The sequence below is a fragment of the Protopterus annectens genome, chromosome 13.part0 (assembly GCF_019279795.1).
Source record: "Protopterus annectens isolate FY-2018-M chromosome 13.part0, PAN1.0, whole genome shotgun sequence".
Classification (NCBI taxonomy): Eukaryota; Metazoa; Chordata; order Ceratodontiformes; family Protopteridae; genus Protopterus; species Protopterus annectens.
Genome location: NC_056747.1, coordinates 392005714 through 392023137, shown reverse-complemented (window position 1 = coordinate 392023137; position 17424 = coordinate 392005714). Strand labels below are relative to the sequence as shown.

The 17424-nt window shown below is 45.2% G+C and overlaps 1 protein-coding gene across 1 annotated transcript in view; it reads right to left on the bottom strand.

Annotated features, from left to right (window-relative positions):
• ARID3A (AT-rich interaction domain 3A) overlaps nucleotides 1-17424 on the bottom strand; it is a 1395207-nt gene that overhangs the window by 131252 nt on the left and 1246531 nt on the right. The window contains exon 7 of the mRNA XM_044054833.1: nucleotides 14287-14604. Coding sequence (XP_043910768.1) covers nucleotides 14287-14604 — 318 coding nt within the window. The remainder of the gene's footprint in view (nucleotides 1-14286; nucleotides 14605-17424) is intronic.

The following is a 17424-nucleotide window of genomic DNA, read 5'->3' as shown; positions in this document are numbered from 1 at the left end:
TACTCTTGGGCCTGTGGAGAGTCTAAAGAGAACTGAAAATGTGATGAACCCACTAAGAAATGTAGAAATTTCCTGTAAGTGGGATGACTAGGGATGTGTAGGGTAAGCATCCTTCAGGTCCATGAAGGCTTGCTGAGGGATAAGAGGAAGAAGGTGCTGTAATGTGAGCATTTTGAAGGTAGACACCTTGAGGAAGAGGTTGAGGAAGGATTGGTCGATGATGGGTCTTTCAAGGACCATCTTTTCTTGGAACCAAAAACATCCTGGAGTAAAACCCATTGGCTACTTGACCCTTAGGTACTGCTTCTATAGTGTCCTGAACGGAGTATGGTTTGAGGATGGTGGGGAATAGGGGAAGATGACTGGTGGAGGTTGTGTAATTCCCTGGGAATGGTCGAGATTCCTACCAAATCATGACGTATCCCTCTCCATGATGGAGAGCACCCATTTCTCTCTCTGGTAATTTTCTGCCAGGAGGGTAGGGATAGGGTTAGGTGTAGGGAGAGAGGGGTAAGGAAAGAGAATCACAGAGGAGGAGCTCTATCTGGGTCTGGCTGCCTCCGAAAGGATGGAGGTGTTGAGGTGGATGAAGATCTAGGAGCAGATTGTTTCCTAGGTTGTCTTCATCCCCTGGAATGAGCAACAGAGGAATGAGAGGACTGCCTCTTAATGAAACTAGGTTTTTGGGGGTAGTTCCTACGGAATATGGGAACCAGTGACACCAGTAAATGTTTAGATTCTGCAAGTCTTTCCCTTTTTCCTGCAGTGACTTAAGTAGTTCTGCAAAGGCAGCGCCAAAGAGTGCTGATTTATCCAAAGGAACATCTAACAATTTTGCTTGGACATGCAAGGGCAAAGGTTGGAGTCTCAACCATGAGAACCTCCTTAACACAGAACCAGACACAGCTGATTTGGCAGAGGCTTCAACAGCATCATAGTTGCCTTGATTGAGTGTCTAGTCACTTGGGATACCGTGTTCAGAAGGGTGTCCAGCTGATCCTTGACTGGTGAGTCAGGCATGTCAGCGGAGAAGAGGCCTTGGTTAGGGAATCCAGAGCAAACTTGGCCATATGAATTTGATAGTTAATTGCTCTTATGGCCAACGTAGAAGTATTTATCTTCTTCCCCAACCTATCCATGCATTTATTATCCTCATCAGTGGAAAAAAAGAGAAGAAGGTGGTAGCTGCCTAGAACACTTGTCAGCTGAAACTTCAATAACAGCAGGGTCTGCTGGCGGATTCTTAAAAGGATACTGCTCATATGCAGACAATTTGTAAAATCTGTCTAGTCTCTTGTTAGCAGGAGGCTGTGATGCTGGGCTCTGGGAAGCAGCTAAGAAGGCATTCTGGAAAGCTGGTTGTAGAGGAGGAGGAACTGCAGACGGTGAGGGCTGCTCCATCTGCAGTTCAAAATATCTTTTCTTGGTCTCAAACATCTGAGTCCTCCCACTTAAAATGCTGTCTAAGGAGGGAAATAGTATCCCAAAAGAGAAATCTTCTCCTGGGGAGTCAGGAGTAAGGATTTCTTCATCTTCAGGAGTAGCAAAATCCTTAGGGGATTCAATCTGGGAACAATATGTCAGGGATTCATCTAAGGAGGAAGAATCTTCCACAGATTCTTCCTGTGAAACAAGTGGATGGCCTGACTGGGGAATTTGGGTCTGGAGTACCTGAAAGGCCTTGAATAAAGACTGGGAAAAGGTCTCCCAAGCTGGAGTAGGATCTTTAGCCATATGTTTTTCCTTCTGTTTCCTTTTTAGAAAAGTGGAAGGAGCAGGAACAACAGAAGGCCTGGGTGATGACGTTAGAATGGATGGCAAGGCAGTAGAAGGCCTCTCCGATGTCATGAGCCATGGTTTCCCCTCACCATCAGGAGCTGATAGTTGTAAAGCATCAGTGGATGTGCTCTGGATACCAGCTGCACCGGCTTCCATTTTGGATTGCAGTAACAGGGAAGTATCTGAAGTCTGAAGAGATCCTGGGCTAACAATCGCCTCGAAGCTCTCACCGGATTCCTGAGGCGCAGCTTGGATGTCTGGCCTAACATTTTTAACCTTCTTCCTTGGTAGCTCTTTGGAGGTGCCCGCTCTGCCTTCCATCTCAGACACCAAGCATTGAAGTCGCTGATTCTCCAAAGAGAGGTTTAAAGCTGATAAATGGCTTCTAAGGGTTTTAAGGACAAACGTTTGGCAGATATCACAGGACTTGTAGTTGTGACCTGCCCCTACCCAAAATAAACACTGATCGTGCATGTCCTTATGTGGAATTTGTCTTCCACAAGGGCACTTTCCCTTTCTAGATGACATGCGTCTGAAACAGGTAAAAAAACAAGCAAAAAACTCACAGGGTACTTATCTGAATGTGGACAGCCAGGAGCGATAGTTGAAAACGGATGGCTGAAGTCAAGCAAATGCCGGATTACTGGAGCTGGTGACTGGACGTCTGAAACAAACTGTGGCAGAAAAGTTCTGAACTGGGTATGGGCATACGTCACAGATATAGACGGTGTCAGTTTATGGCTCTTGCATGCAACGTCACACGTACCCCTGCTTGCAAGACTTTTGTATACTGGCCAGATGTCTGTTGCTGCAGGCAGCAACTCCCCTTAAAGTAAAGAATACTGCAACATAAGAATAGAAGGACATGTCAGATTGTGGTGTGAAGGGAATGAAATTTCTGAGACCACTGTACGGCCAAGTGTCCACTGTAGGACTCTCATGCGGTATCTTGCAATAGGACCAATGTAATAATAGATGGCATCAATCTTAAAATGCTGCATCACTTGAGAAGCTCTAAGTTTTGAAGACTGGACTCTTGCAATGGGGAGTTTTGCAATTTGTTGGACTGTGTCTGTCTGGCGTCTTATAAATTCTATGCTTTACATGAGGGTAGTTTGCTCTTCTTGTGGCTGACTGTTATTCCCAATTGGTTTGCAAGACAGAGAAGGAAGGGCTCGTGCTGCAAGAGTAGATACTTGGAGGTAGCAGTTAGGAGGTAATCATTTAAGCACTGGAAAACTTGGATCCCCTGTAGCCATAGATGAGCTGCTACCACTACCATAATCTTGGTGATACCCAGGGGGTTGTAGGGAAACCGAATGGCAGTGCTCAGAACTGATAGTGACATTCTCCCAGCTGGAAATGGATAAACCTCTTGGAATGCCTTTGGATCTTGATGTGATAGTAGGCGCGCTGGAGACTGACAGAGCACATCCAATCATCCTTCCTCAACAGAGGCAGTATGGACTGTTCCATGGTCACGTAGAAACTACAGTTGTGTACACTTACCATAAATGTAGATGTCCGAGATTATTCACTGTTGCAGTCATCACATTTGGGTTATCCCTGCCAGGGTAGCCCTCGGCCAGCCCGAATACCAGAGACTTAGTATTTCTGTGTCGGTTGCTGTCGCTTGAGGACTGACGTCAGGTTGTCAGTAGTATAAAGTAAGGCAGCCGAGGCCGTTATATCAGTTTTTCTTGCCCTAACCTGTCAGGAACTCCTAAATTAGGAGGCCAGGTTCTGGTGGAAGAACCTCACTAGTGGAAAATAAACACCAATATGTCCCTTGTAAGGAAAGGAGAACAAAAAGGAAGAATGGTAAAAGGAGAAAGAGAATAAGGGGGATGGAGGGAGGGAAACCAAGACTGCAACAGTGAATACACTCGAACATCTACAGTTATGGTAAGTGTACACAACTGTACTATGTTCTCCATGTTTCACTGATGCAGTCATCACATTTGGGTAGATTCCTAAAGCTGAGGAAACGGGTGGAGGCAGTCAAGGAAACTAGGAGCTGGCCAGGATGCCCTGAAAGACTGCAGAGGCAAACTCTGCCCTGGATCTGGAGAAGAGAGGCAGGTGGTAATGTTTGGTAAAACTGTGAACAGATGTCCAGGTGGCAGCCTCCAGGATGTCCCTGGTGGAGACTCCTCTGAGGAAAGCTGCAGAGGTGGAGGCTGTTCTGGTGGAGTGTGTCCCGACCCCCTTGGGGTGAGGCTTTCCATGCCGTTTGTAGCAAAAATGGATGCAGTGTGCTATCCATTTGGAAATGGTTTGCTTGGAGATGGCTTTGCCTTCTGCCACTGTAGCAAAGCTAACCAGCAATTGATCAGACTTTCTGAAGGATTTAGTCCTGTCCAGATAGAACTGGAGTGGTCTGCGCACATCTAGAGAGTAAAGAATCCTTTCCCCCTTTTTCTGGGGATTAGGAAAGAAGGTGGGCAAATGAATGGATTGGTTGAGAGCCACACTGGACACCACCTTGGGCAAGATGGATGGGTTAAGTTCTGAGGGATACCCTGTCTTTATGGAAGATTATGAAGGGTTCCACAGCCATGAGTGCTTGCAGTTCAGAGACTCTTCTGGCTGAAGTGATGGCCAGAACGAATGTGGTCTTCCAGAAAAGAAATTTTAGCTCTGCAGAAGAAGCTGGTTCAAAAGGGGGCAGGGTGATTTTTTCCAAGACAAAGTTAAGGTCCCAAGCTGGTGTTTGTGCCCTTCTCGGGGGGCCTCAAGTTGCTAGTCCCTCTGAGGAATTGTTTGATCAAAGGGTGTGAGAAAAGGGGCTGCTCAGTGAGAAAATGAGCAGAAATAGCAGAGGCATGAATTTTTATAGAGGAGAAAAAGAGACCACTGTGTAGTAGGTCAGCTACGTAATCTAGGATGAGAGGGATGGAGGGCTGTGCTGTACAGGCTCCCTTAGCCTAGATCTAGGTGAAGAACCTTTTCCATTTATCTGCATAAGACTTTCTGGTGCTAGAACGTCTGGCTTCATGGATAACATCCAGAACCTGTTTACTGAGGATGACAGATTGGTTCGGGGTTAGGGAATAAGCCAGGCTGCCAAATTGAGCGTCTGCAATAGGGGATGAATGAATTCTCCTTCCCTCTGGGTCAGGTTTGGAATCTGAGGAAGATGCCATGGAGGCAGCGGGGACAGGTTGCGCAGCAAGGGGTACCAGTGCTGTCAGGGCCAATCTAGAGCATAAAGAATGATCCTTGGTTTTTCCTCCCTTATTTTGAGCAGTACCCTGGGGATGAGAAGTAGGGGAGGAAAGGCATAAACCGACAGATTGACCCAGGGGAAGGACAGGGCATCCACTTCCCAAGCCATGCAGTGATGCTCCCTAGTGAAGAATTTGCTAAGCTGATGCTTGGTGTGGAAGGCAAAGAGGGCGACCTTCGGGGTTCCCCATTTCTGTTTTATTAGGGTGAAGGTACGTCTGTTGAGTTGCCACTAGTGTGGGTCCAGAAGGTTTATGCTTAACTGGTATGCCAGAGAGTTGAGAGAGCCTGGTAGGAATTGTGCTAACAGGTGTAGTTGCATGGAAGAGGCTGTGAGCCAAAGGGTCATGGCCAGCCTGCATAGAAGGTAGGAGTGAGTCCCTCCCTGCTTGTTGATGTACCACATGACAGTGGTGGTGTCTGCTTTGATCAGGAGAACCCCTGGAGAGAGAAGGGGTTTGAAAGCTATCAAGGTGTGCTGCACAGCCATCATCTTTTTGACTGGTGTGTGCAGAGGGATTTGCTGTGGGCTCCATTGGCCCGGTATGCACCTGCCATCCAGGTGTGCCCCCCCCCCCCCCCCAGCGTAGTCTGACGCATCTGTGGTGAGGGTCTGGGCGGTGGGGGGAAAGGCAGTCCCTCATTGTGGGAGCATGCTGTTGCCCACCAAAGAAATTCCTTTCTGAGGCAAGGAATTACAGGTAGAAGAGTTTCCAGGTCTTGACAGTGTTGACACCAAAGGCTCTTTGGGTACCACTGAAGTTTCCTCATATGCATTCTGGCATATGGACTGAAAAGCATGCAAGATGCTACAAACCCCAGAGTTTGCCGGATCTTCCTTGTAGATAGCTGGGGCCTGGTGGCTAATTGAGAGAAATAGGCTGTCAGGAAAATTTGTTTCTCAGTTGTAAGGTATGCCATCTGGGATGCTGTCTCCAGACTTGCTCCCAGGAAGATTATCCTTTGGGTGGGCACCTGTTTGGATTTCTTTTTGTTGATTGCGTAACCCTAGGGAGGTTAGTAGGGTCTTTACAAAGGCCAGGTGCTTGAGCAGCTTTTCCTGGCTGTCTGCCTGAATAAGGCAGTCGTCTAGGTATGGGTAAATTTGAATATTTCTTTGTCTGCAAAAAGCAATGGCTGGAGCCACACATTTTGCGAAAACTCTGGGAACAATAGATAAGCCAAAGGGAAGCACAGAGAACTGAAAATGTTGAGATCCTACCCTGAAGCGGAGATATTTCCTGCATGATTCCCTGATAGAAATGTGGAGGTAGGCCACTTTTAGATCTAGGCTGACTAGCCAAGCATCCTTGGAGAGCATGGGTAGCAGCTGCTGGAGGGTGAGCATTTTGAATTTTGGGATCACCAGGAAGGTGTTTAGAATAGATAGATCGAAGATGAAGTGCCAGGTGCCCTCTTTCCTGGGTACTAGAAAAAGTCTGGAGTAGAAGCCTTGGCCTGTCTGTTCTGCAGGAACGTGCTCTACTGTCCTCAGAGAGCAAGGAAAGGATTTACTTTTGAGCCTCTGCCCACTGATTTGGTGGTAGATCTGGGAACCCTTTTGGGGTTGGAAGGGTGTAGACGGAAAATATGTATCCCTGACACACAATGTTCAGAACCCATTGGTCCTTGGTAATGGTGGCCCAGGTGCTTGAGTGAAAGGAGTGTTTTCCTCCTAGGGCTAAGTGAAGGCAGACGAGGGGGGGGGGGGGGAGTCATTGTGAGTTCTTATGATAAGGGGGTGGCTTAGAACTCCCTGGTTTTGAAGTGGAGGCAGTCCACTGCTTACATCTCTGCATTCCCTGGGGCTGCTGTCTGGGGGGGGGTCTGTTTCCACAGGGCCTAGGCTGGGTTGGTTTACTCAGAGCAGGAAAGTACTAGTGCTTGGAGGGACAATGCCTGCTGAACCTAGGGGGCTACACCTGTAAGAAATCCTTAACTGTTTGCATAGATTTAGCTTTTTCTTCCATCTTTTTTAAGACCTCTTCTGCCTTAGTGCCAAATAAGTTATCTTTGTGCAAGGGGGCAGCCAACAATTTAGATTTGACATGGTCTGGCAGGGGTTGTTCCTTAAGCCATGCATGTCTTCTAATGACAGACCCAGTGACTGCTGCCCAACAGGAAGCTTCTAGGGTGTCAAAATCGCAGTGCAAAGTGTGTTTAGTTACTTGACTTACAGAATGCATTAAGTCTTGTAAATCTTTAGATTCTGCCCAAACAGGAAAGGAAGACATTTTTGTGTTTAAGGAGTTCCAAGGTATGTTACTGACATTTCAGCATATGAAACTGACAATTTAGTGCCCTGACAGCAAGAGTAGCTGAGGTGTATACTTTTTTATCCCATCTGTCCAATGCTTGGGAATCCCTGTCTGAGGGGGTGGGATTCTTAGCAAAGGTTGTTTTAATCCCTTTTGGCCCTTGAGAAATGACGTCAGGGTCAGCTGTTGGACTAAAAAGATATTTGTGTGAGTCAGTGACTTCATATAGTACCTGTCTGGTTTTCTGGGGGCAGGAGGTAGGGCATCAGGAGTCAAGCTGGATTCAAGGAAAACATCCTCCACAACATTCAGGACTGGGGGAATGGCCAAGGGTCTGTGTTGCAGAAGACCTAGGAATTCCCTGAGTCTCTTTTTAGACTGAAGGTAGTCCTGACTCTTCCATTGGAAATGCTCCCTTAAAGTATCCAGAGTTTCCCCAAAGGAAAAATTGTCTGGGGAGAGGCTGAAGGAATGGAGTCCTCTGCATCAGGATCCTCATAAGTGGAGAGGAGTTGCATGTCTTCATAGTCAGATGCATCAGATTCATCTGACTCTTGTTCAAACAAAACTACAAGGGACAGATCTCTTTTCCTTTTTCAGGGGGTAGCTTGGCTTCCCCTAATCAGCATGATAAGGTCTTTCACCATTTTAAACATTTGAGACTGAGGCAAGGTAGCAGGCACCTGAGAGTGGGTCGTCTGTTTCTTGGATGTGGTTCGAACCCTGGACCTAAGAAACTCGGTTTATTTTTGAAAGAACGGTAGTCGCGAAATAAGACGTCGGTTTGTGTCGAGATTCGGTAGTGTGAAGGACATCCTCAGGAAGCCAGTACCTGCTCAGCGGCTCCGGCCCATCCAAGGAAGAGAAGACCGCAGAATCCTTAGTCGAAGAGTTTTGCGGCATACATCCAAAAGGGTCTTGGTAGCAGCCTATGAATCAACTGAAGCGGGCATCAGGGGCTGCAAAAGTGCCTCACTGAGCCCCGGAGGACTGACAACTAGCTTAACGGAAGTGTCGTCGGTAGGTTTGGACCTGTGCAGTCCATCTGTCTTTATCTTTGTTTTTTCGGAAGATCTGCTGTCGGATAGCTTACCAAAGCCATATTGGAATTAGAGAACTGTAGATGAAAATATCTGGCTACAATAAGGGCCAGACGATGGATAGTTCTGTCGTTGAAAAAAGCACAAAAATGACAACAGGGTACGTCGTGGTCTGGGCTTAAACAAGTGAAGCAGTAAGAGTGGAAGTCTCAGTGTGGTATTTGCTTTCCACAGGCGAGACAATTAACTTTTTCTGACATCGGTTAGTGCAAGAAAAAAGGATCCCCAATGGGGTAATTAGCTTTAGAAGACTTCAACACGGAGATGGAAACTCAGGTAGTGGCCGACTGACACTCGTGCAAACTGCCTCTGCTTCGAGCTCTGCAGCAACAAAGAATTGATGTAATGGCATGACCTGCCTTAATTTTATACTACTACCTGATGTCAGTCCTCAATCGACAGCAACCGACGCAGAAATACTAAGTCTCTGGTATTCGGGCCAGCCGAGGGCTACCCTGGCAGGGATAACCCAACTGTGATGACTGCAACATTGAATTACAAAGAACTTTGTCTGCTTGACATATTGATTTAGATACCCAAGAGCCAACAGTGGCCTGAGGTCCCCTATCGTTTTTGGAACTAAACGAACCTGGCATGGACTCCATATCCTAACTGGTCTTAAGGGTGGGGGTACAGTATGGATAATTATTTTGGTGAGCAACTTTAACACTTCTATGGCTGCAGCAGATTCCAACTGATCAGAGGAGTATATGAAAAAGGGTACCATATAGCCTCTGGTAAATATCCTTAGCATCCAAGAATTGGACATTATGGACTGCCAGGCTAAAGGCTATAAGGTTAAGCATCCCCCAACTGCCTCCAGACCACATAAGATGGGCCACCATTCAGGGACACTAGTCAAGTTTCTCAGTGAAGGGGCCACAGAAACTTTGGCTCTACAGTCTGCTTCTATCTCTATGGTGACATTCATTCAAACTCTCTCCACCTCTGCCAGAGGGAGGTCTATCCCCAGAAGTGTCTTGGTGAAAACCCTGGGATTTTTTAAACCACATCTGCCTTCTTCCTCTCTGATTATTCTAAAAGGATCTTTTAGGAGGAGAAAAAAATTCCCACAACTGACAAGGCCTTACTGCCCTGTTCACGCCTGGTAAGAGTTTCCTTTACCTTAGGTCCAAACAGGGCGGAACAGTTATAAGAAGCACAGATAAAGTTCACCTTAATGCTTTCTGCAAAATTATAGTCACATCCAGGCATGGCGATGCATGGTAGTACCTGTACTGGCTGCTCTTGATGTGCCATCACCTGCATTTAATATCAGTCGCATGGCCACATTTGAAAGAGACTGCAGGGTAGACATTTGGTTGTACACTGTTTTTTTTAGACATCTGAAGATAAACTACCTGAAAGAGACTCAGAAAGCTTCTTGATCAAGTCTTTTTGTAAATGCGTCAACTATGCTAAATGGTTCATCACTCTACGTGCAAAGGTCACTGACGCATAGGTCCATATCCCTAGGCTGTGCACACTCTTGACTCCCTGTTAGAGGGATGGACAGAGGAACCTTCCTCAGATACGTCGTTCTTTGGGGCTGCTGCTACCCCCATGGCATCTACAGAGGGGGTCTTCAGACCAATGTTTTATATCATTTGGGGGTATCCAAGATTATGTTTTTTTTTCTTTTATTAGATATGGGCTTTGCCAGGACAGGTTCCTTCAAGCCTTATGAGCAACAAGGCCTATTAAAGCGTCAGGAAGTGGGATCACCCAAGACATCGATGGGCCAGACCCAAAAGCTTCGAGGAACATTGAGTCATCAGAAGGAGGAGTAACCATGGACCCCCCCCCCCCATGTCCCCAAAGGTGACTACCACAAGACAAACAGTTATTAACTTTTTCAGTTATTTCTGACATCGGCTGTGGCAAGAAAAAAGATCCCAACGGGGTACTTAGCTTTTTTGATGACTTCGGATACGAAAAACACAGGAGCTGACCGACCGGCACTTGCGAACTGCTTCTGCTTCGGGCACCGCGCGGCAAGAAAGACTGAGGAAGATGGCGTTGGCTGATACTTTTATACCCCTGCCACTCTGACGTCGGGGAGGAGGTGACATCAGCCGACGTTGGACCCAGACTTTGGAATCTGGCCGACCGAGGGCTGCCTGAGGCAGGACAGCCCATATGTAAGGACTGCAGTTGCATTCTTGAAGGACATCCATGGACCCCCCCCCCATGTCCCCAAAGGTGACCCTCCGGGGGGGGGGGATTTGGGGGATTCTTCTCCATCATCTAAAGCTGTGTCTTCAGGGACGGACTCAGGAGAAGAGTCTGTGTGCTCCCGTTTACACATCCTCTTTCATGGGATGTATCTCAGTGACTAACAATGACACACTGGACTCTGGCAGGGAGCTCGAATGTCGAGCTGCCCTGAAGCTAACTGGATCTGTCTGTCCCTGTCGAATCACATCTGAGGAAAGAGGCACAGGATCCATTGGGAGTCAGGATGGATATGAACCAGGGTGCATGCACCTGTCTTCTCAAGCCAACCAAGACCCTTTCCACAGTCTTAAAAGCTGACTCAGCTAAAGGAGGCAGGAGAAATGACCTCTGTCAGCCGAAACATTAGGTTTCCTGGCTCCAAAAGAGGTCAGCTCCTATTAGGATCTCGGAGCTGAGCTGTCTAGTGCTGAAGCACCTGAAGCACTAACAGAATGAAACAGCTACAAAAACTCTGGAGCTGACTTCATCGGAACTCGGACCCCGATGCTAAGGCTCCAGGGCTCTTCGCGACTTGAAAACATTGGTGGAGTAAGGGAAGAGGTCAAAGCCAAAGTCTCTAGGGCTATCTGGTCTGACAGTGGTGCAGTGGAAGGATTCAGACTCATGAGAGCTGGCTCCAGGAAAGGAGTCTGAACTAGATGGGATGGGGTGAAAGGGCCTGTTTCCAGTACTCTTCTGGGAACAGCGCCAGGAAGACCCTGCAGCTGAATCTGTGTCCTCAGGAATTTTTTCATCATGATCGACATCCATCTCAGTAAGGCTTTTGATGGACTAACCAGACCTTTATGAAGACGCTACAGATGCCTGTCTTGATGGTGACTTGTGTTGAAGGATGGGTGAATGCAACCTGGGGCTAACCAGCCCTGGATGAAAAAGTAGGTTTTGGACAGGGAGTTCAGATCTGAGCTGCAGATGGATCTGACTGTCTTGATGACTTGGGTGCTGGAACCCAGGAGAGCAGACGGATCCAAGGACCTTTTTCTCAACTTTTCTGCATTCCTCTCTTTCTCTTCCTTTCTCCTTCGTCTTCTCAGTGGAAGGAGAAGTGGACGGTTGTTTAGATTCAGAGGACATGGTAGACCCTTGTCTGAGGGGGAAGTAAACCCTTGAGGATGAGTTTCTCATTTATGCCTTGGAAGGCTCTGGTTCCAAAAGTGGCACAGATACTGCAGTTGTCCTGAAGAAAAGAGGGACACAGCAGACACAAAGGGAATGGGGGTCTTAAAGAGAATCTTGGGTCCAGAAGCTGAACACTTCATGAATCCAGTAACCTTGTCAGACATCAGAACCCCACTTTAGAAAAAATAACCAAGTAATATGCATCACACTGAAAAACTATATGCACTAACAAAATAATTTTTGAAAGAATTTGTTGAAAACAAGAGAAAAACTGCACTGCACTATATCAGTAACTATCAGTCATGAATATAGTTGTATACATCTATATCAAGCTACTAGAAATTTCTACAACACCCCAATGTATTAACCAAAAAATATATATATTTATGCAGTCTAAGTATGTCTACTTAAAATAACATTAAAACTAAGCTAGACTTAGCTCTACTTAACAATTCTAAAGGTAAACTGAGGTGTAGAAGATTTCAGACAAAAAAAAAAAAAAAAAACCTACCAGCTTTCTAGCCTTACAATTCTTAGACTATCGAGAGAACAGCAAGTGTGTACTTTTTAGTTGTTTTTCACAATTTTCCTCATATGCTACAGTAGTAGATTTTCATAGGGAAAGGGGTTGGGAATATGCTATTACCACTATTTTTATTATTTTATTTTATTTTACATTTGTTGACCGGGCTAGTCTGGCTGGATACATGTCCATTTTCAGCAGAGGCCCAAGGAGAAAAGCTCCACTATATACTAGTAACTTACAATAAACAAAAAGCACAGGAATATACAAACATATAAGCAAATAAAGAAATATTCTCATGTATTATAGTAACAATACAGAAGCACTTTAACAAAAACTAAAAAATAGTGAGGAATCAATATCCCATAATATTTGCAAGAGTAGGACTGTTAAAAAACGAAAAAGAGAGAAAATAGTAACACGTAGAGAGTCTATAAATATTTACACTATTAACAAATTAAGAAAAACATTTTGTGCCAGGGCACTAGTTTTAAGATAGAGATTTGCACAGTTTAACCAGAGTACATAAAAATCACAGATATCAAAAGTTTAGATCAGGATGCAGTGTTGCCTACCACTATGGCAAGAAAGTCATGGGTTTTAGTCCCATGCCTGGAAGATGGAAACCAACACACTTCCAATAGAATGTAAGCAAAGCATTAATACAATGTTGAAACAAACTATACAGGCTTGTAGCTGTTACTAGTATTGTGGCCCGTATTCAAGACGGTCAAACAAGACACTACAAAATCCTCACTTTAAGAAAAACAAGCACGAGGCTACTTTGCTTCATTTCCCTTGTAACAGGAGAAGAAAGCAGTATGCATTCACAAATCAAATGCAACAGAAACATAAAATACGTTGCACTTATATACCTCCTAATACACAGCATACACAAACACTAGATCAGCTTTAAAACATTTCTAGTTTAAAATCAGAAATAAAACACACATCACTTCCTCAAAACCCCAACAAAAAGGCTAGAATTTAAATGGTCTGCTCTAACCTCCGCTGCATAATAAGGCCTTGGAATTATACAAATATTACCTACATGTAAAGTAAGATTTATCTGATCAGGACTTGTGCAGAATCTGTAAGTTGCAAAAGTGCTAATAAATCCACATGCAGAAATGAATACACAACACAAACTAGTCTACATAAAGGGCCTTACAGAAACAAATGCTTGGTGCCAGAGCCATGGGCTCAAGCTCAATGCCAAGAAATGTATAGTTATCCCCTTTGGGAAAAAACATGTACCCGTGAATTACCACATAGGTGGCAGTACACTAAAGACCGAAAGTGTGATAAGAGACTTAGGTGGACAGTGGTCTCACCTTCAATAACCACATCGTCACAACAGTCAGGAAACCCTTCTATGTGGCACACCTCATCACAAAGAGCTTTTCATCCAGAAAAAAGGAGGTCATTGTCCCACTGTACTCATCCCTCATTAGACCCATTACAGAATACAATGTCCCGTTTGGTATGTACCTCTCAAGACATCTGCAACAACTGGAAAGGCCACAGAAATACTTCTCTAAAAGAATCACAGGCCTAAAGCAGATGCCCTATGCTGACCATCTAAAAATAACTCCACCTATACTCTGTCACATATCATCTACTCAGAGGCAATCACTGTTTAACATACAAGGCCATGTCAAACCCAGAGCTGTTGGACATGCCACACAAAGAAATCCCAATCCCTCAGACAGACATGCTCCAGGGATCTAAACCTTGTCATCACAATGAACAAAACATGCTGGGGGGATAGGTTCCTGACCCAGAGACTCCCCAGACTCTGGAAGAGACTGCCCATACATGTCAAGTAGAACGCCTCTTTGGCCCTCTTCAAAAGGAACCTTGATGATTGGATGGGAGATAGGAAATTCACCCCGGGGATTAATTCAGTCACCCTGCTAGACAGGGGTCCAGGGAAGTAAATACTGTGGGAAGAAACAGCCAGGGAATTGTTACTGCATAAGCCTGGTCAATGAAAACAAAATATTCCTCTACTACATAAGAAACTAAATAAAAAAATTACCTTTTTTAATTTTTTGAATTGGTGTCATAGGACTGCCATTGGTTGCTGCTGCTAAACCCAGAGAAGGTACCTGAAGTTTAGGAGAGGAAAGAATGGTGGGTGCACCTGTAGGTGAATACGTAAACAAAGATCCCCCGAAACTATGTCTCCGTCCTTCTCGCCTGTTACTGTCGATTGCAGCCTGAAGTTCAGTGGGATTACTTAACGCTCTTTTTTCACATTCATATGGATACAGGTACTTCATGTATCTGTTCAAAGGAAACAACTCCATCACTTTTCTGTAGCAGAGAGCATTCATATAACAGCTATTAAGATCCACTGCAAACAGTGTATTTGTTAAGTAAACTGGACTGCAATTTCCAATAACTACTCTGCAACAATATGGATCGCAGTGGACATTCCCAGTCTAGTCACATAGTAAAACCAAGTACATAAGCCCAACATCCAGAATGCCCAATGACCTTTTTTATGATTATTCTATATAGCATCCAACTAACACACTGGTATTATATGTATTATGAAAAGAAAAAATGAAAAGGAAAGCATTTTAATTTCAATAGATATGAGAGCAAGCAGGAGACGGGACAGATTTTTTGGTGGAAGTGAGGAAGGAAGTGAAGAAAGTAAACGGGGTCATTTTTTACTTATAACGCATATGAAACTACAGCATCTTGTAAAGTAAATGAGAATGTAGAATATAGTGGGTGAAGAAGGAATGAAGCTTCATGGAGGTTACTAGAAGAGGAGAGAAAACTGAGGGTGCTGTCAAAACAACAGTAGACCAGAATACTGAAAACCTGGCAGTAAAAATGGCAGAATTCCATGATGATATAGCAAAACTAAATATATTAAATTAAGTTATGAGATAAGTATGAATAAAAAGAACAGAAAGGGAATGCTAGATTAAAGGAAAAGACAACTTCAATCTAGAAAAAAAAATGAGAAGAGGAACAGGGAGACATGGAGTTAAAATAAAAGAGGGAATAAAGAGTAACATGCGACTGGCTTCATCACTAACCATTTCAAGTCCTTTTTATTGAAAGTAGCCAAATGACTAGTATTTCATACAGGCATTTTTATGTGGCAGACACGTCCTCACACAGAGAGGAATGCCTCTGTACTCCTTTTTCTAATATAAAAGTAGTTCGATTTCTGCACAGATGAAACTTCCTTAAAGAGACTAGTCCCAAATGGATGAAGACAACTTTAGAACTGCCAACCAAGTGACCCAGTATCTAAAAGTGTGAAATCGAGGACAGAAAAGCTTTAGGTTCATAGGTTTATACTAGGCTATCTGCCCTAAGGCATTTATAAGCCTAGCCCAAAGTTTTGTGGCTTACACCACCCCTTATGTTAAAAAATACTGTGCCCATTAGTTTGTTGTGCCTCTGTCCAGCAGTGACACAGAGATGATTCCCGGGGTAAACCTACGATCTCCCATCCACCGGTCAAGATTTCTCTTGAACAGAGCCAGCGAGGTGCTCTGCCTCACATGGACCGGGATTTTATTCCACAGCATAGGGAGTCTCTGGGTGACAAATCTATCCCTCCAGCATGTCCTATTTATATCCGTGCTAAGGTTTAAGTCGCTTGCTCTAGTGGATCTGGTAGATTTGGATTTCTTGAGGTGGAGCATGTCCATTAATTCTGGGTTGGACATGGCCTTGTATGTCAGGCACAGGTCACCTCTGAGCAGGCGGTATGCGACTGAATAGAGCTGGAGTTTCTTCAGTCTGGCAGCATATGACAGATTTTGGAGTCCTTTATCCTTTTGGTGAGGAACTTTTGGGGTCTCTCCAATTGCTGCAGGTGTCGGGTGAGATACATCCCGAATGGGGCATTGTACTCGATCATTGGTCTGATAAGTGAAGAGTACAGGGGAACAATGACCTCACTTGATCTTGATGTGAATCCCTTCATGATCAGGTGGGCAATGTAGAAGGTCTTTCTAACTACTTTAGCAATGTGAGTGTCAAAAGAAAGGCCACTGTCAACCTGGGTCCCCAGGTCCCTGATAACCTCTTCTGTACTTAATGGATTGCCACCTATATGGTAGCTTGGGGTTACCTTGTTTTTACCGAAGGGTATGACTATACATTTTTTGGCATTTAACTTCAGGCCATGGCTCTGGCACCAGCTATCAGTTTCCGTGAGACCCCTCTGAAGGATATCTGTGTCCGATGTACTTTCCACTAAGGCGCCCAGTTTGCAGTCATCTGCAAACTTTGTCAGCCATAGTCCTCCTATGTTTGCCTGTACTTCTGAGAAGTAGATGCCAAACAACAGGGGGCCCAGGACTGAGACCTGTGGGACACCACTTGTGACCGGCTTGGAGTCTGACATGGCGCCAGCAACTCTAACCCTGTGGGTTCTGTCCTTTAGCCAGTTTGCAACCCATCTTGACATATGGGTTTACATTTAAGCTGGTAAGTTTCTCTATAATACCAGAGTATTATAGAGAGGGTATTGTGTCGAAAGCTTTTGCAAGGTCAAGGTAGGCTGTATGGACTGCCTTTCCCTCATCAATGGCCTTGGTGACTGTTTCGAAGATGTCGACCAAGTTCAAAAGGCATGATCTGCCCTTGACAAAGCCAAACTGGGTCGGGTCCAATGTCTGCAAGTCCCCTATGTCTTTGTTTATGAGTTCCATTATGATCCTCTCCATAGCTTTGCAGATCAGGCTTGTTAAGCTTATGGGGCGGTAATTACCAGGGTCCGTAGAGGCACCGCCTTTGTGGAGTGGGACCACAGTTGCCGTACACCACTCCTTGGGCACATATCCTGTGGTAAAGCTAAGATTAAACAGCTGCCTTATATGCGGGTTTAGTTCCTCGTTGAGTTCGTGTAGCACACAGCCGGGGACACCATCCGGTCCCATTGATGCTGTGTTTTTAGCTTTAGAGAGAGCAGCTTTCACCTGCGCATTTGAGATGTCTGGGAGGCTACACTCCGCTGGGATAGATATCTCTCCTTTTGGGGGGGAGAGGGGGGTGAAGTTTGTACTGAACCTGTCTGCCAGTATGTTGGAGATGGGACTGCTTAAGGTACTATTAGGATGTATGACCTGTATGAAACACTGGCTGTTGGGACTTCAGTGAAGTATATAGAAAGATGCAGTTCATTAACAGTATCCTGTCC